Source organism: Chiroxiphia lanceolata, assembly GCF_009829145.1.
Source record: "Chiroxiphia lanceolata isolate bChiLan1 chromosome W unlocalized genomic scaffold, bChiLan1.pri scaffold_57_arrow_ctg1, whole genome shotgun sequence".
NCBI classification, from domain to species: Eukaryota; Metazoa; Chordata; class Aves; order Passeriformes; family Pipridae; genus Chiroxiphia; species Chiroxiphia lanceolata.
This window is the reverse complement of record NW_022476504.1, coordinates 151,334-176,981: the sequence shown is the minus strand read 5'-3', so window position 1 is coordinate 176,981 and position 25,648 is coordinate 151,334. Positions and strand designations below refer to the sequence as shown.

The 25,648-nt window shown below is 56.1% G+C and overlaps 3 protein-coding genes across 4 annotated transcripts; 2 read left to right on the top strand and 1 right to left on the bottom strand.

Moving 5' to 3' along the window:
- Positions 1–368: 368 nt before the first annotated feature.
- LOC116781543 (zinc finger protein 239-like) lies at positions 369–7,775 on the bottom strand. Its single transcript, XM_032677204.1, has 4 exons — positions 7,698–7,775; positions 2,333–2,568; positions 706–1,589; positions 369–549 (listed from the first exon to the last, which is right to left on the bottom strand). Exons 1-3 carry the CDS (start codon positions 7,773–7,775, stop codon positions 797–799), a joined length of 1,107 nt encoding a protein of 368 aa, XP_032533095.1. The 3' UTR covers positions 369–549; positions 706–796.
- Positions 7,776–7,877: 102 nt separating this feature from the next.
- LOC116781548 lies at positions 7,878–15,793 on the top strand. 2 transcript variants are annotated; one of them, XM_032677209.1, is made up of 20 exons: positions 7,878–8,242; positions 8,297–8,561; positions 9,039–9,118; positions 9,311–9,436; positions 9,582–9,661; positions 9,779–9,899; positions 10,213–10,302; positions 10,709–10,813; positions 11,029–11,194; positions 11,669–11,763; positions 12,218–12,367; positions 12,563–12,717; positions 13,082–13,217; positions 13,302–13,439; positions 13,647–13,823; positions 14,089–14,244; positions 14,684–14,785; positions 15,058–15,160; positions 15,463–15,522; positions 15,609–15,793. In XM_032677209.1, exons 2-20 carry the CDS (start codon positions 8,432–8,434, stop codon positions 15,743–15,745), a joined length of 2,307 nt encoding a protein of 768 aa, XP_032533100.1. In that variant the 5' UTR covers positions 7,878–8,242; positions 8,297–8,431; the 3' UTR covers positions 15,746–15,793. The 2 variants fall into 2 exon arrangements, with proteins under 2 accessions (XP_032533100.1, XP_032533099.1); XM_032677208.1 differs by having other exon boundaries at positions 12,536–12,717.
- A 7,352-nt stretch (positions 15,794–23,145) lies between these two features.
- LOC116781542 (olfactory receptor 14A16-like) lies at positions 23,146–24,117 on the top strand. Its single transcript, XM_032677203.1, has one exon. The coding sequence runs from the start codon at positions 23,146–23,148 to the stop codon at positions 24,115–24,117; it is 972 nt and encodes a 323-aa protein (XP_032533094.1).
- Positions 24,118–25,648: the final 1,531 nt, after the last annotated feature.

Sequence of the window (25,648 nt, the reverse complement as noted above, 5' to 3'; positions counted from 1 at the left end):
GAAAAGTGGGGGTTGGGACCCCCAGGATGATCCTGGAAGGGTTGCGGGTTGAGGGGACCATGAAAAAGTGAGAGGAACAGGGAGAGGGTGGAAAAGGGGGCAGTAGTGTGGGGGCTCCAAAGGTCCCATGGGGGTCTTTGGGCACCAGGTTTTGAAAAATGGGGTGGTTCCCCTGAGCTCCCAATTTACTGTGGGGTGCTGGGGGCTCCTGGATCCAATCTCAGCCTTGAATCTTGCAAATATTTTAAGTTTAGAGGAATTACAGAGGTGTAACTGAAACACGTTTGTCCCACAGGCTTTAATGATGGCAAATCAGACCTCTAAATAGCAATGAATTATTTAGGGTTCCAAATAATCAGACAAAAGACCTTCATCAGAATTATTTACTGCACAAGAGAAACACTAAAACTACCAGGAGTACAGGATAAGATAGGACAGTGCTCTACACTAAAGCAATTGTTGAAGTAATTCTACTCAAGCTGACACAAAAGCAATAATTCTTAATAGGAGATGGATGGAACTCCCCCAGACCAACACTCATGGGGAGATCTCTGCTCTCAACCTCCAGCAGTGACCTTGGGGGGTCCCCAGCCAAGGCAGGAATCTCCACTCACCTCCCAAGAAAGGTTCTGTTGGAAGAAGCTGCCCCTCTGAAAGGGGACTGGTCCTTTCTGATGGAAAGGGATGGACTGACAGTCACTGGACTTCAGGGGTTGCCTCAACATCAGGGGTTTCATTTGGGGTAGAAGCAGCGGCCGAAGCTCTTCCCGCAGTCGGGGCACTGGTAGGGCTTCCCTTACTGGTGGGTCCTTTGGTGTTTGGTCAAGGCAGAGCTGTCACTGAAGCTCTTCCCACACTCCCCACACTTGTAGGGCCTCTCCCCGGTGTGGATGCGCCGGTGGGTGACGAGGGTGGAGTTGTGCTTGAAGCCCTTCCCGCAGTCGGTGCAGCGGAAGGGCCTCTCATCCGTGTGTGTCCGTTCATGCCTGAGGAGATGTGAGCTGGTCTGAAACCTCTTCCCACATTCCAAGCACTTGTAGAGCTGTTCTCCAGTGTGGATGCACTGGTGGGTGCGAAGGCTGGAGCTGTCCCTGAAGCTCTTCCCACATTCCCCACATGTGTAGGGCCGTTCCCCAGTGTGGATGCGCTGGTGGGTGCAGAGTGTGGAGCTCTGACTAAAGCTCTTCCCACATTTCCCACATGAGTAGGGTCGTTCCCCAGTGTGGATGTGCTGGTGGCTGAGGAGGTGGGAGCTGTTCCTGAAGCTCTTCCCACATTTCCCACACGTGTAGGGCCGTTCCCCACTGTGGATGCGCTGGTGTCGGATCAGAGTGGACCTGTCATTGAAGCTCTTCCCGCATTCCCCACATGAGTAGGGACGTGCCCCAGTGTGGATGTGCTGGTGAGTGAGGAGGGTGGTGCTCCTGCTGAAGCTCTTCCCACATTCCAAGCACCTGAAGGGCTTCTCCCTGCTGGGAGGCTGATCAGGGACCACCAGCTCACAGCTCTGGCTCAAGCTCCAGCTGCCTTCCTGGCACAGGCTGGCTCTTTCCTCCTCAGAGCACCCTGGGATGGCTTTGGAGCCCCTCCTGAGGGGGAATCTCCGGCCCTTTTCCTCCCCGCTGCCTTCCTGCCCCGTGGAGCCCTTCAAAACGGCCTCTCCCACCAGGGTCTCACGGGGGGATTTGTCCTCCGGGCTCTCCGTCCTCAGCTCAGGGCCTGGGGCAGGAAGCAAGAAGGACAGGGAGGGGATTTGCCTCCGGCCCACAGGGAAGGCCAAGGACATCCCCCCAACTCCGGCCCCGGCAGGACGGCGGCGGCAGCGGGGTTGTCCTGCAGCCGGGGCCATGCTCGGCTGACAGAGCCAGCACAACACCCGCCCAAAGGGCCACTGACTTCCTCCTCACCTGCCTGGGGGGCCCAAGGCATCTTCCTCTTCCTCGCAGCCTCCTCCTCCATCCGCCCAAGCTTTGGGAAGGACAAATCCTGATGGGGGGAAAACAAGGGCTGAGTGCGTTGGTTTGGGGGTTCCTCCTACCCAAGTCCATCTCTAGAGCTCACGGGGCATCCTGTGTCCATAAAAACCTCCAAAACACCAAGATTCAGCCCAGAAATCCCAAACCAACATGATTCAGGTAAAAAACTTCTTAGAAATAGCGAGATGAACCTCCTCACAAACTACAGAAAGTTAAATTTAAGCGAAAAAATACACAAAATATGAAGATTCAACCCAAAAAAAAAGGTGTTTAATTGGGAGGATGAGGAGAGTGAGGTCACTTCATGAGCACTTGATTGAGTTGCTGTATTAAATGTAGTGTCACTTAAAACTCACCAGGGTTGTTCCTTGAGGTTATCTGGCCCTCTGCCAGTCCGGGGCTGTTTCTCCAAACCACCAAACCAAGTGTGCCAAACGCCCTCGTTGGTCAGTGCTGGCTGGGGGAGCGGGCACTCGGTGAGGGGATGAGAAAACTGCACCCAGGGCTGGGCTGAAAGAGGTTTCAGCACCACTTCTGATGGCCCGGGGGCACCATCTGGCTTCTCCCAGACAGAGAGATGGCACTTGTTCCTCTGCGGGGAGTCAAGGGCAGGAGGGTGACTCCTGCTGCATGGATGGAAGGGCAGAGGATCCCTTGGGTCCCCAGGATGGACCAGCACTCAGGGATACAAACTGCCCTCGGGCTCAGGATGCAGCTGCCAGCACAGATTTCCCTGCAAAGTCTGCAGTGAGTCAAGCTCTGCAGAGGAGATTGTGCCCCACAGATGGGATTGCAGAGGCTCCCTCAGGTCCCCTGCAGGAATCAGCAACCAGCAATAGACACAAAAGGGCCCCCCAAAAGATTTCTGGGGGAGTGTCCTGTAGGGAGGGGACAGTGTCACCCCACCAGGGCAGGGCTGGCAAGTGGGAGGCTGCTCCAGGGGTCTGCAAGAGGCCTCGTGCTCTGCTCGGCCCCACCACTGCCTGGTACTAACACCCCCGGCTGCCCCCGGCCCTGGGCAGCTCTGCTGCCACAGGCTGTGCCCTCACCGTGGCCCTGCAATGGCCCTGCCTGTCCCTCACCCGGGGCCCTGCCCGTGGCCCTGTCCCTTGGCTCTCTCTCTGCCAGCTCAGTGTGGGGCACACGGGATGGGGGTCCCTCCCAAGCCCCCCGGGCAGCCGGCGTTGGCTGGGGGGATGTGAGGGCTGGGCCTGCTCAGCACAGCCCCGGCCTCGTGCCCAGCGCCTCTTTCCTGACCCACACAAGAGCTTCCCGGCCCCCCCAGGGCTCCCCTGCTGCTGCCTCTGCTCCTGGCCCTGCCTTTGCTGCTCCCTTGGCTGGGGCAGCGGCTGCAGGGGGGGGATGGCAGCACCTTCAGCTCCACGGCACTTCCTGGGGGGAGCTCAGCCCGGGGGGGACGGGCAGGGACCTGATGGGGATGGACAGGGGCCCAGCAGGGACAGACAGGGACTGCAGGGGAAGGCACAGGGACAACCTGGACCCCCACACTGCCACCGCTGTCTCTGCTCCTCCTTGCAGGCTCCGTGGCCAGGCACAGTTTGTGTTCCTGGGTGCCCACCATCTCAGCACTTGCAGCCGCTCAAATCAGCGCCCACAGCTCTGCAGCAAAGCCCCAGCTCTCCTGGCACACAGGGGATGGACACAGCACCTTCTCAGGGATGGGCACCTTTGCCTCTTCCCCACCACGGGGCTCTCCTTCCTCAGCAGCACCTCTGCCTTGCACTTATTCTCAGCCTCACCTCAGGGACAGCTCTGGCCTCACCTCCGCGCCACTTCTCAGCCTCACCTCAGGGCCTGGGCTCAAGGACAGGAACCTGCAGGGAGGGGACATCATGTGTAAGCTGAGGGCTGCCTGCTTGCACTGGGCTCTGGGCTTCTTTCTCCTTCCACAACCAGCCCACAACTTAGCCTGCTTTGCTAACACCACACATTTACAGACTGACCTTGGAGATAGATATGGACAGACATCTCTGTCACCCTGGGGATAGAGCCTCAAGCATGTGCTGCCATAGGAATGGCAATCACAGAATCACAGAATCAGCCACGTTGGAAAAGACCTCCGAGATCATCAAGTCCAACCCTTGATCCAACCCCGCTGTGCTTCCCAGACCATGGCACTGAGGCCACATCCACTCTCACCTTCAACACCTCCAGGGACGCTGACTCCACCCCCTCCCTGCCCAGCCCATTCCAAGGCCTCATTACTCTCTCAGATAAAAATTGCTTCCCAATATCCAACCTAAACCTCCCCTGGCACAGCTCAAGACCCAGCCCTCTTATCCTACTGCTGCTGCCTGGCAGAACAGCCCCACCCCCACCTGGCTCCAACCTCCTGGCAGGGACTTGCAGACAGTCAGGAGGTCTCCCCTGAGCCTCCTCTTCTCCAGCCTCAACACCCCCAGCTCCCTCAGCCTCTCCTCACACCACTTGTGCTCCACTCCCTTCCCCAGCCTCGCTGCTCTTCTCTGCACCTGCTCCATTTTTGTGGGACACTTGAGCCCCCCCAGTGCCTTCCCAGTACAGCCCAGTGCCCCCAGTACAGCCCACTGTCTTCCTGTCCCAGGGTGCTGGGTGATCCCTCTTTGGGGGGTGTTGGAGGTATTTCAGGGGGGGCTGGGGGAGATTTGGGGGAATCAGGGGGAGGGGTTGGATGGTGATTTTGGGGGTTTTGGGGTGCTTTGGGTGCATTTAGAGGAGTTAAAAGGGGTCTTGGGAGGTCAAAGGGATCTGTAGGAGGAGGAGATTAAAAGGAAAATGGGGGTTGGGAGACATTTGGGAGGGGTTTATGATGTCTAGGGGGAAAGAAGAGGGTCAGCACCAAGAGCAGGTGAGTCCTGAGACCTCCCTGGGGTTTCCAAGATTTTTTGGTGTCCCTAATTCCCCCCTGAACACTCTGAGACCCCCCTGGTGTCTCCAATGTCCCCAGGGCCTCTCCATGGCCATAATTCCTCTCAATTCCACTGTCCCCATACCCCACCCCAATGTCCCCAAACCCCATCCCTGATGTCCCCAACCCTCCATCTCACCCCAGGAGCCTCCCCTGGACCCTCTGACACCAAAAACATTCCCCCTCCCTGCCATGCTCACAGAAAGGCCAAGGGCATCTGGGGACACCCTGGGGACAGTTGGGGGGCTTTGGGGGGCACTGGGTGTTTACTGGGGGATACTGGGACACACTGGGGGGAAACAGGGGGCACTGGGAGGGACTGGGGGGGAACTGGGGCACACTGGGGGGCACTGGCAGAGAACTGGGGAGTTACTGGGGGATACCAGGACACACGGGGGGGACACTGGGAGGTTACTGAGCCATACTGGGGGTTACTGGGTGCTCCCTGGGATACATTGGGTGGTCACTGGGGGGTTACTGGGCTATACTGAGGGTCACTGGGAGGTTATTGGGGTATACTGGGGGTACTGGGATCCCCTCACCCAGATGTAGTATATCTCCCCCCTCCGATTTTGGGGAGCATCCCCAGTACCCCCCCCCGGGGGCTGGGGGACCCCTCGAACCCACTGCTGGGCTTTAGGGGACTCCACAAAATCCCCTCAAAACCCCTGAAATCCTCTCAGAAATCCACCCCAGGACCCATTGAAACCTCCTCAAGGACCTCCCAACTCCCATAAGAGACCTCATTCCCCCCCCCCCCCCACGGGACTCCCTAAACCCTCTCAGTGACCCACAAAACACACCTGGGATCCCCCAAGCCCATTCAGGGATCCCCCCAGTCCCTCTAAGGGAGCCTCAAAGCCGTCTGGAACCACCCAGACACCACAAAAACTGCTGCAAACGTCCCCGTAAAACCCGCCCAGGACCCCCAAACCCCCTCAGAGATCCCCCAAGCCCACCTGGGACCCTCCAATCTCCTCAGAAACCAAAACTCCCTCAGGGACTCCCAAACCCCTTCAGGGACCTTCAACCTCCCCCCTCGAGTCCCCTCAGGACACCGAAACCCCCCAGGGACCCCTCAAAATATCCTCGGGAACCCCTGAACTCCTCTGCTAAGCCCTCCCGAGCCCTCCAGCCTTTCCACCCTCACCCGCGCTCCCCGCAGCCCCCGAGGGGATCCCCAGACCCCGCTCCCCCCGCAGACCCCCCCAGCTCACACAGCCAAGCGCAGCTTTTGCCGGGGCCGCCGCCCCCGTCTCCTCCACGCGCCAAAGATGGCGCCCTTCGCGCGCTTCGCATTGAGACACCCCCGCCGCAGCCAATCAGCGCGCGGCCACGCCCCCTGCCCGCCCTCCGCCCCGCCCCCGCCTCGCGCGGGGCACCCCGGGAGATTCCCCAGTCAGTGCCCGGGAACAGCCCCGGCAGCGCAGCCCCCAAGGGCACACGATGTGCTGCTGGGCTGGAGAGGACCCTCCTCAGCCTGGGCAGCAGGGCTGCAGGGGGGGATTCCCTGCCCCTCCCCAGCTGGGCCCTTCCTGCCCACCAGCTCCTGCTCCAAAGGGCTCCCACACACCCTGGGCCACTTGTCCCACTTGGGCCCTTGAGCTGCCCCAGGGCATCTCTGGGCAGTGGCCAGCTCTGGGACTGCTCTGGCAAGTCATGGCCTGAAGCCACGAGTGTGGAATTTAGGAGAGAGTTGAAATCTCTGCAGAACAGAACTCTTGGTGACTGCTGAAGGCTTCATGAACAGCATTGCCACATCTTTTCTTTTTTTTAAATTCATCAATTCTTTGTAGGCGAACCCCAGGACTATGAGACTTGGAAAGAGCAGCTTTAGACACGGGCCCGCTGCAGCAGCAACTTCTGGGATCGAGCAAAGCAGAAAAACAACGGCCACTTGCATTATTTATTGTGAGGGTTGCCCCCCCGAGATGTGTGTATTTCCCGACCCACAGGGGTCCCGGGGGTCAGCCATGACGTTGCCTGAAAGCTGGGACTGCTCAGGGCTGGAGCGCAGCCCCAGCACAGCCTCTCCCAAAGAAGGACAGGGCAGAGGGGCTCTGGGCTGTGGGCAGCGAGGGCCAACTGGGCTGGCAGGCAGCTCCGGGGCACCTCTGGTGCTGTCAGAGAGGGGCTGTTCCAGGGCCCTTTGGGCTTCTGGGGGCTTCTTTGGTCTGATTTGGTAGAAGAGACACAGAACTGAGGCAAGAGCAGCAGGATTACAGCTCCTGGCCCCTCAGATGGACCAATGCGACCACTCAGCTGGGCTGTGCCAGAAGATGACAGCTCCCAGCGTGCTGAGGAGCCTGGCCCTTCCAGCTGGATCCCTGGGGTAGTTTAGTCTAGGCCTTCCTTGGTGAATCCAAGGAATCCCCCTGGGTGCCATCCTCCCCCCTTCAGCCCTAAGCCCCCCCAGGACTCCACCAGCCTGGCAGGGTCACTCAGCCACCCCTGGGGCAGCTCGGGGTGCCGCGCAGGGGCCTGGGGTGTGGCGAAGGCCTTGGGAGGGCTCCTGAGCGGCTCGGTGCTGGAAGAGCTGTTGAGTGGGGAAAAGCTCTTGCTGCTCAGTGGGAGAAAGAGAAGAGGCAACAAAAGCCATGGTTTCTTTTAAGCTTGAGCAAACGTTATGCATTTAATGTGACTGAAGGGCTCTGAGGTCAGGCTCTGTGGTGTGGGGACAGGAAAGGGGTATCCTGGGGACACGCAGGGCTGTCTGAACATGGAGCTTCTTGAGATGTCCCGAGGAGACATGAGAGCAAAGTGGGGCCTGAAGACACTCTGAGGGCAGCTGAGTGCCAAGGGCTGAGGCTGACCTGTGTGCCCAGGGACACCCGGCCTGTTCCAGCCTGCGTGGTGGCTCCCTGGGACCCGTTGCTGGGGGCAGGTGCCATGTCAACAAGCACTGGAACCTGTGGCTAGCGGCCGGCAGCGTGTCACAGAGGGGCCCTTTGTGACACCCACTGCAGCAGGTGTGCTCAGCGCGGCCGTGGCCCACGGTGGGTCAGTGTCCGTCAGGACGGCGACCGGACAGGAGAGGAGTGCGGCGCTGGCGAGAAACCCCCGACTGCAGTCCACATCTTGTCCACGACCCTTGGTGGTCCCGTGGGAACGCGGAGTTTGGCTGAGGCGTTTTGCCGAAGCGTTTTTGCCTGAGGCATTTGGGCTGAGGCCTTTTGGCTGAGGCGCTTTGCCTGAGGCACTTTGCCTTGGCCTTTTGGCTGAGGCCTTTTGCCTTGGCCTTTTGGTCGAGGTGCTTTGCCTTGGTCTTTTGGCTGAGGCACTTTGCCTTGGTCTTTTGGCTGAGGCACTTTGCCTTGGCCTTTTGACTGAGGCACTTTGCCTCGGCCTTTGGGCTGAGGTGCTTTGCCTTGGCCTTTTGGCTGCGGTACTTTTCCTTGGCCTTTTGGCTGAGGCCTTTTGCTGAGGCCTTTTGCCTGAGGCACTTTGCCTGAGGCGATTTGGCCGCGGCATTTCTCCCGAGGGTGTTCGACTCCACCATTCGAACGCCCTCCGTAGGCAGGCTCCCCTGTGTTCTTTGATTCACAGGATGGAGAGGAGACCCCCTGCCTGCCCCAAGCAGGCCTGGATGGAAGACAGCTCTTCCCAGGAGAGCCGCTCTCCAGGTCTGCAGCTTCCATCCTCCTACGAGGTGACCACCATGCAGCCCCTCAAGCTTGGTGAGTGAGGGGCCCTGTGGGGCTGGGCAGGGCTGGGGCCCACCAGCACACCCTGTAGCACACCGGGATCCCACTTTCCTGGCCAGCTGACAATGAGGGTCCCGGGGGTCAGCCATGATGTTACCTGAAAGCTGGGACTGCTCAGGGCTGGAGCGTGGCCCCAGCACAGCCTCTCCCAAAGAAGGACAGGGCAGAGGGGTTCTGGGCTGTGGGCAGCGAGGGCCAGCTGGGCTGGCAGGAGGCAGCCATGCTGTGGGAGCCTGGGCCTTTCCTGCCTGTCTGCCATTGCCTTCCTCAGCCCGGGGCACTGGGGCTTTCCCAGGCATGGCAGCTCCTCTGCCGGGCACCCTCCAGCCAGGAGCTGCAAGGGAAGGCCGTGCCAAGGCAGTGGGCAGAGAGCTGGGGGGAGGGCAGATATCCTCTGTCCCCTCCTCTCACTGGACCCTCTGCAGCTCTCCCTGCTCTTTCCCCCCTTAGATGCCAGCTGGTTGCCCATCTACAAGGAGGAGCAGGAAGCTGTTGATTCCATCCTGGCCTTTGTCACCAGCCCCAACAAGGTAACTGCGGCCAGCTGGAGGGCGGCTGTGCTGCTGTCTGCTGGCAGGGGCTGTGCTGCCAGGCTGCTGGAGGGGTGCTGGCAGGGCAGGGCTGCTTCTCCTGCAGGGCACTGCACCCCCTGTGCTGCGGTCCCGCTGGCTGTGTCTGCCCACTCACAATCCCTGTTTGTGTCTCTGTCCCCTGGCTGGCAGGAGGAGAGAGACAAGGCCACATTTCTTCAGAGCATCTCCGTGCTGTGCAGAAGCGCCTTGAAGCACGGCCTGACCCAGGGCCTGGATCTGTTCTGTGACATGTACCAGCTGGCAGAGAACATCAAGGTGAGGGCACTCTGGGCAATGTGTTGAAGGGAGCAAAGCCCCCTGGCACAGGCAGCCTGTGTGGACAGCGCTTGGGCGGGTCAGGGACTGGAGGCCCTGGCTGCTGGTAGCTGCCAGCAGGTGCCATCCCGGTTGTGCTCTGCAGGCGCTGCTGGAAGAAGAGCCAAGGGACCAGCTGTGCACAGACCTTCGGCATCTTTCCATGCTGGCTCTGGAGAAATTGAGGTACCTGCCCATCCATCGTGGGCCCCCTGGCCCAGAGGTCCGATGCCACCTGCACCAGTTGTCGAGGGGCTGCTCCCAGCACCCATGTGCAACCAGTGTCCTGCCCTCTCCCTGCAGCTTGGTGGACACAGCGCTGGAGGGCAAAGCCAAAAGCCTCCTCCGCGCGTGTTTCTCAAGTGTCTTCTGGCTGCCTGCAGAGAAGGAAATGCCAAAAGGGGACCTTGCCCTCTATATGAAGGTAAGTGCTGGGTGAGCTCCACGGCCCTCCAGCCCCTCTGACCTGCTCCCTGGCTACCCCATGGTGCCACAGGAGCAGGGATCCCAGGCAGGGCAGGGTCTTTCCCACCCTCGTGCCTCTGTCCCCTTCCAGTGGGCCTGGCCGCATCCCGTGCCACAGGCTGCTCTGCCCTCGCAGACTGTCTATGCCCATGTCTCTCCAGGGAAGTGTGGGCATCCTCCTCCTCCTCCTGTGGCACGGGGGGTTCAGATGGCTCTCCTGGGGCTGGGAGGAACAGCAGAATGACTGCCACTGCTCTCTGTGTTCCTTGCAGACCCTCAACTCCATGGACAGCATGCTGAGGACAGTGGTGCTCAGCTTTCCTGCCTCTCGAGTCAGCAAGGAGCTGCAGGGCATCTTGGAGGTCTGGCACAAGCAAAAAGGGGGGGGTCCCAGGGCTGTTCCTCAGCCTGCAGGGGAGGGTTTGCCCACTGCTGGCTGAGTGGTGCCCAGAGCAGTGCTGAACAGGCAGAGTGCCCTGCAGGGAGGGTGCCCACCTCCTGTGGGGAAGCCGGGGCAGGCCCCAGGCTCTTGTGGAGCACAGGGGCTGCAGAGGGTGGCACCTGCCCTCCTGCCTGGCCATGAGGTTGGCTCTGGGCCTTTGTGCCCGACCTGGGCGGGAATCCAGGGGCAGACACCCCACTGCAGGCTTTGCTGGAGGGGAGAGGAAGCCTTGAGGGATGGGGCGAGTGCGGCCCAGCAGTGGAGCTGTGCTGCTGCTGGTGTTGCAGTCTGCTCCCAGGGCTCACCCGCTGCTTCTCTTGTCCCAGCTGCTGCTGGACTTCACCAGATGCGAGAGAGAGGCTGTGAGGGAGAGGGCCATGGCAAGGATCGATGTGCTGACCCGTGTGCTGTCCGACTATTCCACTCTGCAGGTAAGGACCAGGCCCCCTCCAGCCAGGCCATGCCCCCATCCCTGCTGCTCTCCATGCCAGGGCTGCTGCCCACATGGCTGCTCGGAGAGACGGGGACGCAGGGCTCTGCAAAGCCTGCACTCTCCAGCAATCCAGCCCTGGGCAGACTCTCGGCTGGGGGGCTGTGGCACCACCTTTGTGCCCTCAGCCCTTCTGCTCATGCCTCCCTCATCCAGGCCCATGCCAACGTCAGAAGAGGCACTGCTGGACCTGTCTGCTCTGGGGAGATCCAGCTCCCGCTCCTAGGAAAGCTGCTGGGGCGTCTCATCCTTTTCCGGTTCTCCGAGGAACAGACAAGCTGTGCAGCTTTCCATGCTCTTTTTGCCCTGGCTGACTTCATCTGTAAGTAAAAAAGGCAGAACAGTGCTGGCCTTCGTCGCTCTGCACACAGACATCTCCTGAGAGTTCTACTTCCTTACCTCCTTTGCCCCTCCCAACTGCTTCCCAGAGCTTCCCAGCTGACACTTTGCTGCAGAGGCTGAGTGCTCTGCTCAAGGCCAGCATCTGTTTGCTACTGATCTCCTTCCTCCCCTTCCTTTCAGGATCTTGCAGCCCGCTGGTTTGTGGGCCCTACAGCCAAAGTTCCTCTTGACTTCCCTGTCCCAAAGCCACGTCTTCCCTGGTGGGGAAGAGCAGATCCCCCACCCTGGCTGGTCCCTCCAGTGCCTATAGCAAGAAGCTGTTCCTGATGCCCTCCCGAAATCCTGGACTGCTCCTGTCCTGCCCCCTTGCCAGCAGATGCCAGGGCAGTTTGGTGAGCTTGCTGGCAAAGCTGCTCTGCCTTCCTGACTCTTGTGTGTTTGCCCCGGTGTTTAGTTGAATCCAGGCTAAAGGACAGAGCAGACCAAGTCCACCGGGAAGCCGTGACCACCTCCGCGCTGTGTTCTCTGAGCGCCAGGGACTGTGCCAAGGTAAGGAGCTGTGCCCTTGCTGGGACTCCTGTCTGTGGCACCAGCAGGGCACTGGTGGGAGCCAAAGGACCCCGCAGCAGTGAGGCTGGCGTGCCTTCAGCTCCCTGGGGAGAGGGTTCCCGCCGTCCTTGAGCAGGGACAGCACGAGGGCTGCACTCCAGTGTCCCAGCAGCAGCTTCAGCCCCAGCAGGAGCTCCAGTGCTCCTGGCCACCAGCAAGTCCCTGGTTCTTGGTGGGGCCAGCAGCCTGTGGCCATGAGCCCTCCTCCCCCAGCAGGAGGGCCCTCTCTGCTCATCTTCTGCCATGCAGGGACTGCAGGCACTGCTGCCAGCTTTGCTGTGGGCACTGCTGTCAGCAGTGGTGGGCACGTCCGGCCAGGGCCCCTCGAGCTGCTCAGCCAAGCAGCACCGTCAGGGCACTCAGCGTGACATGTCTTCCTTCCTTGCTGCCATAGGCCTTTGGAAAATACCTGTGGTCCCACGAGAGGACAGACGTCATCCTCGTGGCCATCGAGGCCATGGGAGATGCCAGCATCCTCGACCAGCAGGTGCCCAGCAGCCTGCTGGAGGTGGCCTTGGAGGACCCGGACGTCTGGCTGACAGATGTAAGTGGCCTGTGGCTGCATTGTTGTGCCCTTCAGCCCTCTTGGGCCTTGTTCCTCCCTGCATCCCTCCCTCCCGAGCACAGGGGACTTGGGCCCCCCCAAGCCACCTCAAGGCAGCAGAGAGGAATGGGAAGGGCAACTGAGCACATGGCTGCACTCTGGGGGCAGTGCCATCCTCACCTGTATCCCCTGCAGGCGCCCAAGATAGTCAGCTGCATCCTTGAGAGCCTGCCATACTGCAGCACACAGGCGGCGTGGGAGAAAGCGGAGTCACTGCTTCGCCTGATGACCAACCTGTACCCCACCACAGTGGTCATCCTCCTGTGTAAGGCGGCTCTTCAAGGAGACAGGTACTGGCCCTGACGGCCTTGAGGGTGGGCTTGTTCCCTGTGGGGAGAGGGACCCCGAGACTCTCTGGCTGCCAGAGCCAAGGAATGCTGCAGGACAGCCTGCAGAGTCAGGCCCTCCATCCCCCCACACTTTCCAGCCCTGCTGGCTGGGCTGGCTTCACAGCAGCCAAAGCTGGCCCAGCCAGCCCAGAGCCAGCCCGGTGCTCCAGCCCCACGGGGAACACGCCCTCAGCCCCGTCCTGCCCGCGCGGGCAGGGCCCCCGGGGACGCGCAGCCAGGGCTCCAAGGGGCAGGTTCTGGGGGGCTGCTCCAGGCCACAGCCCTGGGGCTGAGGCAGCCCTGCTGACAGCGCTCTGCCTTCCAGCACTGCGCCGGAGCTGTGGGAGCTGATGTCCTCCATGCCGGAGACGCTGGCCAAGATCTTGGAGGACTTTGCCAACCTGCTGCGCAGACAGTGCTTCCGCTGCTCCGCAGAAGGCCCCCGCACCCAGCCCATGGCTGTGAGTGACCACTAAAGGCCCTGGTCCCCTCCCACCAGCCCTGCAGGCTCTGCCGGCCCCTCACGGCTCTGTTTGCTCCTGCAGTCGTCCTCCAGGAAGGCTGAGTGGGAGGAGTTGGCTGAGGAGCCCGACTCTGTCGAGAGCCATCAGGGCTGTCCAAACGTGAGGACGGCCAGGCTGCTGCTGGAAGGGCTCGTCGGGCTGTCGCAGAGAGCCGAGATGGTGAGCAGGGCGGTGTCAGGGGCAGCCCTGTCGGCAAACGGGGGCTGGGGCTGTGTGGAAAGCAGTGGCTTGGCCTGGCCTGGCACTCCCAATGTGGGGTGACTGCTCCAAACACCCTCCCTGCCACGGTGGGGCCTGGGGTGGCTGCCTGAGGAGCTTTTCAGGCATGGCCCTCTTCACCCAATGGACATTCTCTTCTCTCTCCAGGCCAGAAACATTGAACTCTTCCTGCTGGGCATGATGAAGATCCTGCAAGTTGGCAGCGAAGACGCCCAGATGAAGATCCTGCTGGCCTTGCAAAACGTTCTGCCTCAGCTGAAGAAGACCAAGGCCAGCTTCATCGCTGTGCAGCTTGTGGGGAGGCTCCTGCCCCTCTTTGACTCGGTAAGGCTGAGGTGGAGCCTGAGCCCCTCAGATGGGTGCTGGGCAATGACAGCTGCCCTGCAGCCCAGCCCTGCGAGCAGCACTTGGAGCCAGCTCCACTCCCCTGGGCTCTCCTGGGATGGCTTCTGGGCCGTGCAGCCCAGTGCTCCTTCTTCTGGGATGTGAGGCCGGAGCCGCTGCCCTCCCCGCAGCCATGATGACGGCCCTCTTCACTGTGGGCAGGGAGCTGCTGTTTGCAAAGCTCCCTTTTCCTGCTTCCTGCCAGGAGTGCAGCGAGCTGCGAGAGCTGTCCATCCGCATGCTGACGGAGCTGCTGCAGTTGGTGGTGGGCAGGGATGAGAAGAGGATGAGGAAGGAGGTGTGGTGGGCACTGGTGCCTCTCCTCTTCCGCATGAGCGACCAGGTCCCCAGCGTGGCCAAGGTACAGCGCTGAAGGCTGAGCCCTGACACACAGAGGGCTGAGCTGACACCCCCCAGGGCTCCTGGGCATCGGGGCAGGGGCTGCTGGCAGCGGGCAGCGCTCCCCCAGCACAGCCCGGGGGAAGGTCCGTGCGGAGCCAGCGCCAGCAGGGCCGGAGAAGCTGGCACGGCCCTGGGCAACACCTGCCCTGCCTGCTCCTGCAGGGCTCGGCAGCAGCCCGTGACCACCACGGCCTGAGCAGGGGCATCCCCACAGGCTGTGTCAGAGGCCAGGCCTTTGAGCCTCCATGCCTGTCCCCCAGGGCTGTCCCCAAAAGGCTCCCAGACATTTGGGCTAGGGCATGTCCCAGCTCCCTAAAGGCAGGATCCCCCAGGAACAGAGCCAAGATGTCTCCTTGCCCAGGCCCCCGGGCCATCTCTCAGCTCCTGCTGTCCTGCAGGCCTCCAGGGAAGCCCTTCTTGCTGCCGCCGAGCTGCTGAAGTGGAAGACGCTCAAGCACCTGCTGCAGAGAGAGCGGCTGTGGGAGCTTGGAGCGTGCTTGGTAAGGACAAGCTGAGGGGCCTGGGCTGGGGGAGGGCTGCCCCCATGCCATGTCTGGGCTGGGGGCTCTGCAGCTGGGCAGAGCCTGGAGCTGCATCCCTCTTGCTGCCCTCAAGAACAGAGCCCCAGGGGCTCTTCTGCTGGCCCCTGTCCCTTCCCTGGAGCCAGCAGGAGGGGAGGCCTCTGCGTCCCAGGGGGTGCTGACGGGAGGCACTGCTCCAGCCAACTGCCCCAGTGACAGCCCTGCAGAGACATGCCTTGTTCTCTCTGCAGCTGCAGAACAGCAGGAACAGGGCTGAAGAGTTCATCCACCAGAGCCTGCCCTACCTGCAGGACCCTCAGGCCAACGTGCGCCTGGCGGCCGTCAGGTTCATCGGTGAGTGCCAGCCCCTGCAGTGCCTCTGGGGGCAGCCTGGCCCCTGTGCCACTGCTGCCCCAGCAACGAGGGGCAGTCCTGGGGCTGCCCCACCAGTGCCCAGCCACCCCGGGCAGGGCCTTGCCTCCCTCTGCCAGCCCTGCCCACGCAGCGGGGCTTGGTGGCCGCCTTGCTCAGTCCCACTGCCCTGAGCTTCTGGGGGCTCCTGGGCTCAGCCCTGCTGAGGGGGAGGAGGGGAGGACTGGGGGCCCTGCTGCTGGGAGCAGGCTGGGGAGCAGGGGCTAATGGAGCTCTGTGCCCAGGACTCATCACACGGCGCCTGAGGGAGCAGACCACGGACAGTCAGGCTGACATCCTGAGCGGTGAGTGGGGAGCGAGGTCTGTCGGGAATCCAGAGGCTCTCTGCAGACGGGGGGTTTGATCTGGGCTCTGTTTCTTTCCCTCACAGCACTTCAGCCCTTGGAGAAAGACTGGGACATCTCTGTCAGCTCCCTGGCAGTTCGGACAACCTCCATTCTGAGGAGTCCTTGCGTGCAGCAAAGACCAAGAGGCCTCCTGCGAGCACTGCGCTGCTGCTGGCCGTGAGCCCGGCAGAGCTGCAGCTTGCCTTGGCTGAAGGACTGGGGCTCAATAAAGCTGCAACAACGTGCCCAAAGCCCTGGTGTCCTTCAGCTGCGCGGTGCTGAGTGTGCCGAGCCGACCGCATCCTTCCTGGGCTGTCCCGCAGGCAGCGGGATGCTCCCCCCTCAGCACCCCTGCCCCCAGGCTTGTGGGACAAGCTGAGCCCTGGCTGGGGCTTTCCCCGGGAGAAACCACCTTGGCTAAAGGACAAGCTGCTGCCCGAGCCTTCTCACCCCATTTCAGGGCCGCTGCCAATGTCACCCTGCCCTCTACCACTGTGAAGCTATTCCCCCTTGTCCTGTCACTCCAGGCCCTCGTCCAAAATCCCTCTCCAGCTCCCTTGGAGCCTCATTTAGGAACTGGAAGGGGCTGGATGATGTTCAAAAAGGCCAAGTGCCGGGTCCTGACCTTTGGCCACAACAACCCCCTGCAGTGCCACAGGCTGGGGCCACAGTGGCTGGAGAGCAGCCAGGCAGAGAGGGACCTGGGAGTGTGGATTTACAGGAAGCTGATCATGAGTCAGAGTGTGGCCAGGTGACCAGGAGGGCCAATGGCATCCTGGCCTGGATCAGGAACAGCATGGCCAGCAGGTCCAAGGAAGTGATTCTTCCCCTGGACTCAGCGCTGGTGAGACCACACCTGGAGTGCTGTGTCCAGTTCTTGGCCCCTCAGTTCAGGAAGGATATTGAGGTGCTGGAGCAGGTCCAGAGGAGGGCAGCGAGGCAGGGGAAGGGACTGGAGCACAAGTCCTATGAGGAGAGGCTGAGGGAGCTGGGACTATTCAGCCTGGAGAAGAGGAGGCTCAGGGGAGACCTCCTCACTCTCTACAACTCCCTGCCAGGAGGGTGTAGCCAGATGGGGGTTGGTCTCTTTTCCCAAGCAACCATCAGCAAGACAAGAGGGCTCGGTCTCAAGCTGTGCCAGGGGAGGTTTAGGTTGGATATTAAAAAGAATTTCCTTACAGTGAGGGTGATCAGGCATTGGAATGGGCTGGGCAGGGAGGGGGTGAAGTCAGCATCCTTCGTGGTGTTAAAGGTGAGACTGGATGTGGCATCAGTGCCATGGTCTGGGAAGCACGGCGGGGTTGAATCAAGGGTTGGACTTGATGATCTCGGTGGTCCCTTCCAACCCAGCTGATCCTGTGATTCTACAATTCCATGATTCTATGATTCCATGATTCCATGATTCTATGATTCCATGATTCCGTGATTCTATGATTCCACGATTCTGTGATTCCATGATTGTATGATTCTGTGATTCTATGATTCCATGATTCTACGACTCCATGATTTCATGATTCTATGATTCCATGATTCTATGATTCCATGATTCTATGATTCCATGATTCTATGATTCTGATCCCATGATGCTATGATTCTATGATTCCATGATTCTATGATTCCATGATTCCATGATTCTATGTTTCCATGATTCCATGATTCCATGATTCTATGATCCCATGATTCTGTGATTCATGATTCTATGATTCTATGATCCCGTGATTCCATGATTCCATGAATTCATGATTCCATGATTCTATGATTCCATAATTCTACGATTCCATGATTCTGTGATTCTATGATTCCGTGATTCCATGATTCTATGATTCCATGATTCCATGATTCCATGATTCCGTGATTCATGATTTTATGATTCCATGATTCCATGATTCTATGATTCTATAATTCCATGATTCCATGATTCCGTGATTCCATGATTCTATGATTCTGTAATTCCATGATTCTATGATTCCATGATTCCATGATTCTATGATTCTATGATTCTATGATTCATGATTCTATGATTCCATGATTCTGTGATTCCATGATTCTATGACTCTGTGATTCCATGATTCTATGATTCCATGATTCCGTGATTCCATGATTCCATGATTCCGTGATTCCATGATTCTATGATTCTGTGATTCCATGATTCTATGATTCCATGATTCCGTGATTCCATGATTCTATGATTCTATAATTCCATGATTCTATGATTCCATGATTCCATGAATCCATGATTCCATGATTCTATGATTCATGATTCTATGATTCCATGATTCTTTGATTCCATGATTCTATGATTCTGTAATTCCGTGATTCTATGATTCCATGATTCCATGATTCTATGATTCTATGATTCATGATTATATGATTCCATGATTCTGTGATTCCATGATTCTATGATTCTGTGATTCTATGATTCCATGATTCCATGATTCCATGATTCCGTGATTCCGTGATTCCATGATTCTATGATTCTGTAATTCCATGATTCTATGATTCCATGATTCCATGATTCTATGATTCTGTGATTCCATGATTCTATGATTCCATGATTCCATGATTCCATGATTCTATGAAACTGTGATTCCATGATTCTATGATTCCATGATTCTACGATTCCATGATTCTACGATTCCATGATTCCATGATTCCATGATTCCGTGATTCCATGATTCTATGAATCTATAATTCCATGATTCTACGATTCCATGATTCTGTGATTCCATGATTCTATGATTCCATGATTCCATGAATCTATGATTCTATGATGCCATGATTCTATGATTCCATGATTCCATGATTCTATGATTCTGTAATTCCATGATTCTATGATACCATGATTCTATGATTCCGTGATTCTATGATTCCATGATTCTATGATTCTATAATTCCATGATTCTATGATTCCATGATTCCATGATTCTATGATTCCATGATTCTATGATTCATGATTCTATGATTCCATGATTCTGTGATTCCATGATTCTATGATTCTGTGATTCCATGATTCTATGATTCCATGATTCCATGATTCCATGATTCCATGATTCCGTGATTCCATGATTCTATGAATCTGTGATTCCATGATTCTAAGATTCCATGATTCTATGATTCCGTGATTCTATGATTCTATGATTCCATGATTCCATGATTCTATGATTCTATGATTCCATGATTCTGTGATTCCATGATTCTATGATTCTATGATTCCATGATTCCATGATTCCACGATTCCATCATTCCATCATTCCATGATTCTATCATTCCATGATTCTATGATACCATGATTCCGTGATTCCATGATTCTATGATTCCATGTATCCATGATTCTGTGATACTATGATTCCATGATTCCATGTTTCTGATTCCATGATTCTATGATTCATGATTCTATGATTCCATGATTCTGTGGTTCCATGATTCTATGATTCTGTGATTCCATGATTCTATGATTCCATGATTCCGTGATTCCATGATTCCATGATTCCGTGATTCCATGATTCTATGAATCTGTGATTCCATGATTCTAAGATTCCATGATTCTACGATTCCATGATTCTACGATTCCGTGATTCTCTGATTCTATGATTCCATGATTCTATGATTCTACGATTCCATGATTCTGTGATTCCGTGATTCTATGTTTCTATGATTCCATGATTCCATGATTCCACGATTCCATCATGCCATGATTCTATCATTCCATGATTCTATGATGCCATGATTCCGTGATTCCATGATTCTATGATTCCATGTATCCATGATTCTGTGATTCTATGATTCCATCATTCCATGATTCTACGATTCCATGATTCCATGTGTAACAGTTCATTTGGATACATGTCCGGAATAAAGACAAGTGCCAGAAATATTCAAACACACACACTATCTTTTATTACAGTGAGAATAATAATAGTAGTAATAAGCTTAGCAAGAGGAATCAAAAACTAAAAAAGGGATACAAAATAACTACCTTATCGGGTCACATTAAAACAAATACTATGAACAGCATTTAATACAGTATTAACTAGTGAAAAAAGGGGGGGTTAAAGGGATATCAAAAAAGGGATCTTAACACAATATTATGGATAACTATTAACACAATATTGGTTAGTAAAAAGGGAAATGAAAGGGGAAATATTATGAACAACTTAACAATATTCAATAATAAAACGGGGAATTAAAGGAACACTAAAAGGATATTAAAAAGAAAAGTTTGTTCTCTCAGTTCCTTCCTCTCAATAAACTGTGCTGACCCACACAGACAGGCCAGGGCTGTCAGGATCTGCAGCAGTTGGTCGGTGCCCGTGCTTAGCGGGCGTCCCCATGGAGCAACACAGTCTCGGTGGTAGGATGAGTATTGCTCACCCCAGCAGTCCTGACACCCCATTTTATCAGCTCCACATTACACCACGTAGGGCCAGTACCCAGTATAAGGTGATGCCTGAATGGCAGCCAAACCCCGCCTGTTCATCACCTGAGAGCAACACTCTGTGCATGCCCTGCTGTAGGGCAAGGGGCCGGCGACCCCTGCCCACAGAATCTTCCTCCCATCATCATCTTTCTCACCCCTGTGTATGACCTCTACCATTGTGTTTCAAGGGTAGATGTATCCATCTTGCAGTATGTAGCAAAACCAAGGAAGAACTGAGCTCTGATAATAGGAGATATCAAGCTGACTTGCTAAAAAGCACAATGGACCTTACAATTAGCTTGTGCCATGAAGTTACATTGTACCATACTCTAGCTGGTTTCACATCCTAATACTATTCCTTTCTCACGCCTCTATGCTCCACTGATCATCCAGTTCAAAAGTACCCCCCTTACAGCATCCTCCTGTTTACCGTGACCAGCCTTTTCATCCCTTTTCTCTCTGCTTTCTCACACTTGTTCCTTCACAAACCACCATGATCTCACCATTTCCCTTCCTTTGGTTCTTCATTAGAGATCTCACCACAAGCCTTGCACAGTCTCCAAATGTGCTTTCTTGTTGCCCATCATAAGATTCAAACCCCAAAGAAAATCCTCCATCTTCTACTGGCAAGGTCATCCTGGGAGGCTCTTCCATTGACCCATTTAGTGAAACTTCCACACGGAGGTGTTGGAACTTTACTTGAATTGATTTTTTACCTTTTGGGTTTACAATGGCTTCTCCAAAAACATGGTAATTCTTGTCCTAGCAACAGAAATTCTTTGGAGAAGGAGTCTGGGACTCAAAGAATCAAGAATGGATTGGCTTGGAAGGGACGTAAAAGCTCATGAGGTCCAAGTCCCTGGACACGGTAAGTGACATCTTCACTAATTCAGGCTGCTCAAAGATCCTGACCTTGGACAAATCCAGGGATGGGACATCCTCTTCTGTTGCAGTTCTTGCAATCCCCATTGGTAAGTATTTCTTCATTTTCTCCAATAGAAACCTCCCCTATTTCATTTCAAAACCATTGTCCTGTGTTCTGCCACTACAGGCCTTGATAAAAAGTATCCCTGTGACTATCTTAGACCATGTTTTCATCTGCAGACACCTTGGAGAGTGCTCAGAGATGTCCCACGAAGGGGTTTGGAGGTCTCAAACATATGACCACTGCACAGGGGCAAAGGAGTGGTGGGTTCAGTGGTGTGCAGGCAGAGGACAGCAGAGAACCCTGGGAGTGCTTGAAGAGTCGCTTCAGAGAGGGTGGATGCTTTTGTTGTAGCAGAAAACAGCACGAGAAAAAAAGAATTAATGGCAAGTGCAGCTGGGGAGGTCCAGGCTGGCACGAGGAGAAAAGAATTTCCCTCCAAGAGCAGTTCTGTGATCCAACACCTCACCCAGAAAGAGTCTGGATGAGCCCAAGGCTTTGTGTGTGCAGGAAGAGCCAGGGAGGACGCAGAGATGTCAGTGCAGGAAGGTGCCAGCCAGGTGGGGCAGCCGGGGGGATGATGACAGCCTGCAGGGAAAGGGGCAGGGCATGGACACCGTAGGACAGCCTGGGCTGGAGAGGAGACAGGGAGGGGGAGAAGCTGAAAGGCCCTGACACAGCCACCTTCTGCAGGCCTTTGGCCAGGGCTGCTGTCTGTGCCCCTGAGGCCAGGAGGAGGGGAGTGGCCCTTGCAGCCCTGGGGCCTCGTGGCCTCCTTGTCCCTGCTCAGCAGCCTGGCAGGTGCCACCCCATGGTCCTGCCCTTGGCATTGCACATCCCACATCCCAGTGCCCCAGGAAGAGCCCTGAGGAATGAGTCAGGGAAAGGATCTGCCTTCCCAGGGGCTGAGTGTCAGGGCTTGGCCCTTTGGATTAAGAAAACAAGTCAAGGTTTATTCAGCATCAGAGCCACCTTTCCCTTGCTTGTCCATCCTTGGCATCACTGTCTGCAGTTTTCTGCTCTAACTGGAACCTGGGGACACGTTCTCAGTTGTGTCCCTCAGTGAGACTCACTAGCACTAAAGGAAACTTTAGTGTTTCCATCTCACTTTGACTTCTTGAAAAGTTGTTTGAACTTCCTCTCAGGGACTGAGTCTCATGTAAACAACATCAAACCCCCTGAGGGTCATGAAATGCCTGGGGCTGTTGCTGTGCTGCTGAGCTGGGCTGGGCTCCTGGCACACAGGGAGCTCCTGGCAAGCAAGAAGAGCTTCAAAGAGACAGCTCTGCTGGTGAGCAGCTCCTCTGCACAGCCCAGCAGGGCTGAGGGCACTGCCTGCAGCACCAAGGGCAGGGGAGTGAGGCAGAGAGAAGTTAAAGTCTTTCAGACATAGGAAGATGCTGAGACCTCACTGGGGGAGAATTTTTAACAGATCTTGGCACAGGAAGTCTGTTCATGCAGGGCAATGGGACTGCAGCTTTTGGAGGCATCTGGGAAAGCTGGCACTGCCCACCAACTACAGATTCTCTAAGTGCAACTCTGAGAGTATCTGGAGTGTAGAGGAGGAGGACATGCTCAGAGCTTCAGCTCCCTCTCAGAATATTTCCAAGACGAAGATTTTTATAAGGCTAAGGAAATTTCCTGAGATTGTGTTTCCAGTTTCCTACTTTCGAGGAATGGGAGGAATAAATCATTAAGAAAGTATTAATTTTGACAAGTCCCTGAGACATCTGAACTGTGAGTGCTCAGTAAGTCTGTCTGAGCTTCCTAATGTGCTTTCAGCTACTGCTCTACCTGTGGACAACACGAGCATCACCTCTGCTAGACCCATCAGGAGTAGTCTGAGATGTCCTTTTTGCACCTGCGATCGGAATATGACCCCTACCAGTGCAGCCTGTGGTGCTGGGGAAGGAGCTCAGTCCCCTTAAATCAAATGCCATCATAAGGACACTTGGCTGTCTCCCTGAGGTTTCCTTCCAAGCTGTGAACTCCCCTCCAGGTTGGAAAACTGTCCCTTAACATCTCCTTGTTATGTGAAACCCCTGTACAGAAGTACTGTTGAGTAGGGACCCAGCACTGGAGCTGAAGGAAGATCTCCTAGGAAATCCAAAGGCTGGCTGTGTGTGACATGGGGAGTGTCTGTAGAATACAGCTTTGACTTTGTTTAGATAAGTCCACGCTAACTGGTCTCTTATTGTCTTCTTCTCCTGTGTTGGAAACAAATACCCAGAGGCAGCAAATGTCCAACAGCAGCTCCCTTACCCAGTTCCTCCTCCTGGCATTTGCAGACAGGCGGGAGCTGCAGCTCCTGCACTTCTGGCTCTTCCTGGTCATCTCCCTGGCTGCCCTCCTGGCCAACGGCCTCATCCTCAGCGCCGTAGCCTGCGACCACCACCTGCACACCCCCATGGGCTTCTTCCTGCTCAACCTCTCCCTCACAGACCTGGGCTCCATCTGCACCACTGTCCCCAAAGCCATGCACAGTTCCCTCCAGAACAACACAACCATCTCCTACACAGGATGTGCTGCACAGCTGTTTCTCTTTACCTTTTTCATGTCAGCAGAGTTTTCCCTCCTCACCATCATGTGCTACGACCGCTACGTTGCCATCTGCAAACCCCTGCACTACGGGACCCTCCTGGGCAACAGAGCTTGTGCCCACATGGCAGCAGCTGCCTGGGCCACTGCATTTCTCTATTCTCTGCTGCACACAGCCAATACATCTTCCCTGCCCCTGTGCCAGGGCAATGCCCTGGGCCAGTTCTTCTGTGAAATCCCACACATCCTCAAGCTCTCCTGCTCACACTCAGGTTACCTCAGGGAAATTGGGCTTCTTATGATTAGTGGCTGTTTAGTGTTCTGTTGTTTCATTTTCATTGTTTTCTCCTATGTGCAGATCTTCAGGGCTGTGCTGAGGATCCCCTCTCAGCAGGGACGGCACAAAGCCTTTTCCACCTGCCTCCCTCATCTGGCCGTGGTCTCCCTGTTTATCAGCACTGGCGTGTTTTCAAACGTCAAGCCTCCCTCCATCTCCTCCCCATCCCTGGATCTAGCACTATCAGTTCTGTACTCAGTGGTGCCTCCATCACTAAACCCCTTCATCTACAGCCTCAGGAACCAGGAGCTCAAGGATGCCCTGAGAAAAATGATATCTGGATGCTTTTCAGGAGCCTGTTTACTGGTGTGTAGCATTCAGAATGGGACGCCTTAATGGCCCAGCCTTCCTGCTGAGGTTTTCCTTGGAGGTCATCGGATTGTTCTGGCAATAATTTTCTGTGCAATTAAATATTATTATGCATCTGCCTTCGAATTTAGTGTCTACCCACTAAATTTGACCCAGATGGGTATAAATGATGAATTGTGCCCTCTGAGTATTTAAACAAAATAAAGGACCCTGCAGTGCCTTCTTTGTCCACAACCCTTCTTCTTAGATGTTCCCAAAGGACAGTACACTGCAGGACAGGGGGTATTTGCAAAGGGGAAGGGGACAATAATCCCAGCCCAGCAGCACTGCCAGGGAGCAGCAGGGCTTGGTCTTTGCAGAGCTGCTCTCTTGCCACTTCCACACTGTCCTCCTGAGCCCCTTTCTCGCTGTAAGGCCTGAGTGCTCTCTGAGCACAGTCCTGGGGGCTGGAAGCCCTTGGAGCACAGGCAGGGACAGGCCCTGGGAACTTGTGAAGCAGAGCTGGACTCCCTTCCAGCATCTCCAGGATGCTGTGGGATCTTCTGAGGGCACTGCATGGACTGGGTCACTTCTTCTGTGACCTTGCTGCAGGGCTGGAACTCTCCTGCAGTGTCCCCATGACACTCCTGCTCTCTGCTTTCCAGGTTCCCATTTCAGATCCAGTCTTCCCCTCCTGTTCCCAGGGACATCCTGGGAGTGCTTCAGAGCTGCCATCCTGGGGCAGCTCCTGCCCAGCGTGGGCAGGCACAAGGTCTCTCCAGCTGCTCCTCTCCCCTCCCCAGTGCCACTGTTTTCTGCAGCCTCCTCCTCCTTGCCCAGCACAGCCCTCCTGGCACAGTTGGACACAGCCCTTGTTCTACCCCCTCCTCAGGCACCTGCCCAACCCCCTCAGCTCCAGCCTGAGGGCCAGAAACCTTCAGGGCAGGGAGGCACCAGGGAAAATGCTGAGGAAACCTTTCAGCTGCACTCAAATCCAATTGGAGGGGTTGGCCTGGAGGAAGAAATCCCTTTTACGTCTTCAGAACCACCAGAATCAACTTGTGTTGTGTCCTGGGCACTCCTCTGGAAGTGTGGGCTATGGAAAAGGTTTTGGTGTCAGGGCTATTGAGAAGGCTGGGCAGTGTCACTGGGAGACCTCTCCCAAACCCTTGGAAAGGCCAGAGCCAGCCCAGAGCTTCCTGGGGCCTTGGCAAAGGCAGACATGGAAGCAGTCTGCAAACAGGGCAGTAAGGAGGGTTGGCAGAGTTCCAGACTGCTCAGGCTGGGAAGGGGATATGGCAAGTCCTCCTGCATCCATTGCCAGGCATGGGAAGGACAAGGTAGGGATTGCAGAACCCCTGTGGGAGGAAAAAGAAGGGGATGTTTTGTGCCTAGACTTTATCAAGGCCTTTGACATGGTCTGCTGTGGTGTCCTTATGGCCAGACTGGTGAGAGCTGGAGTGAAGAAGTGGAAGATGTGGTGGGTGGGAAGTTGGCTGAATGAAGAGTGTCCAATACAATCCATGGTACAAAGTCCTCTTGGCAGCAACTTCCTGGTGAAATCCCTCAGTGACCAACC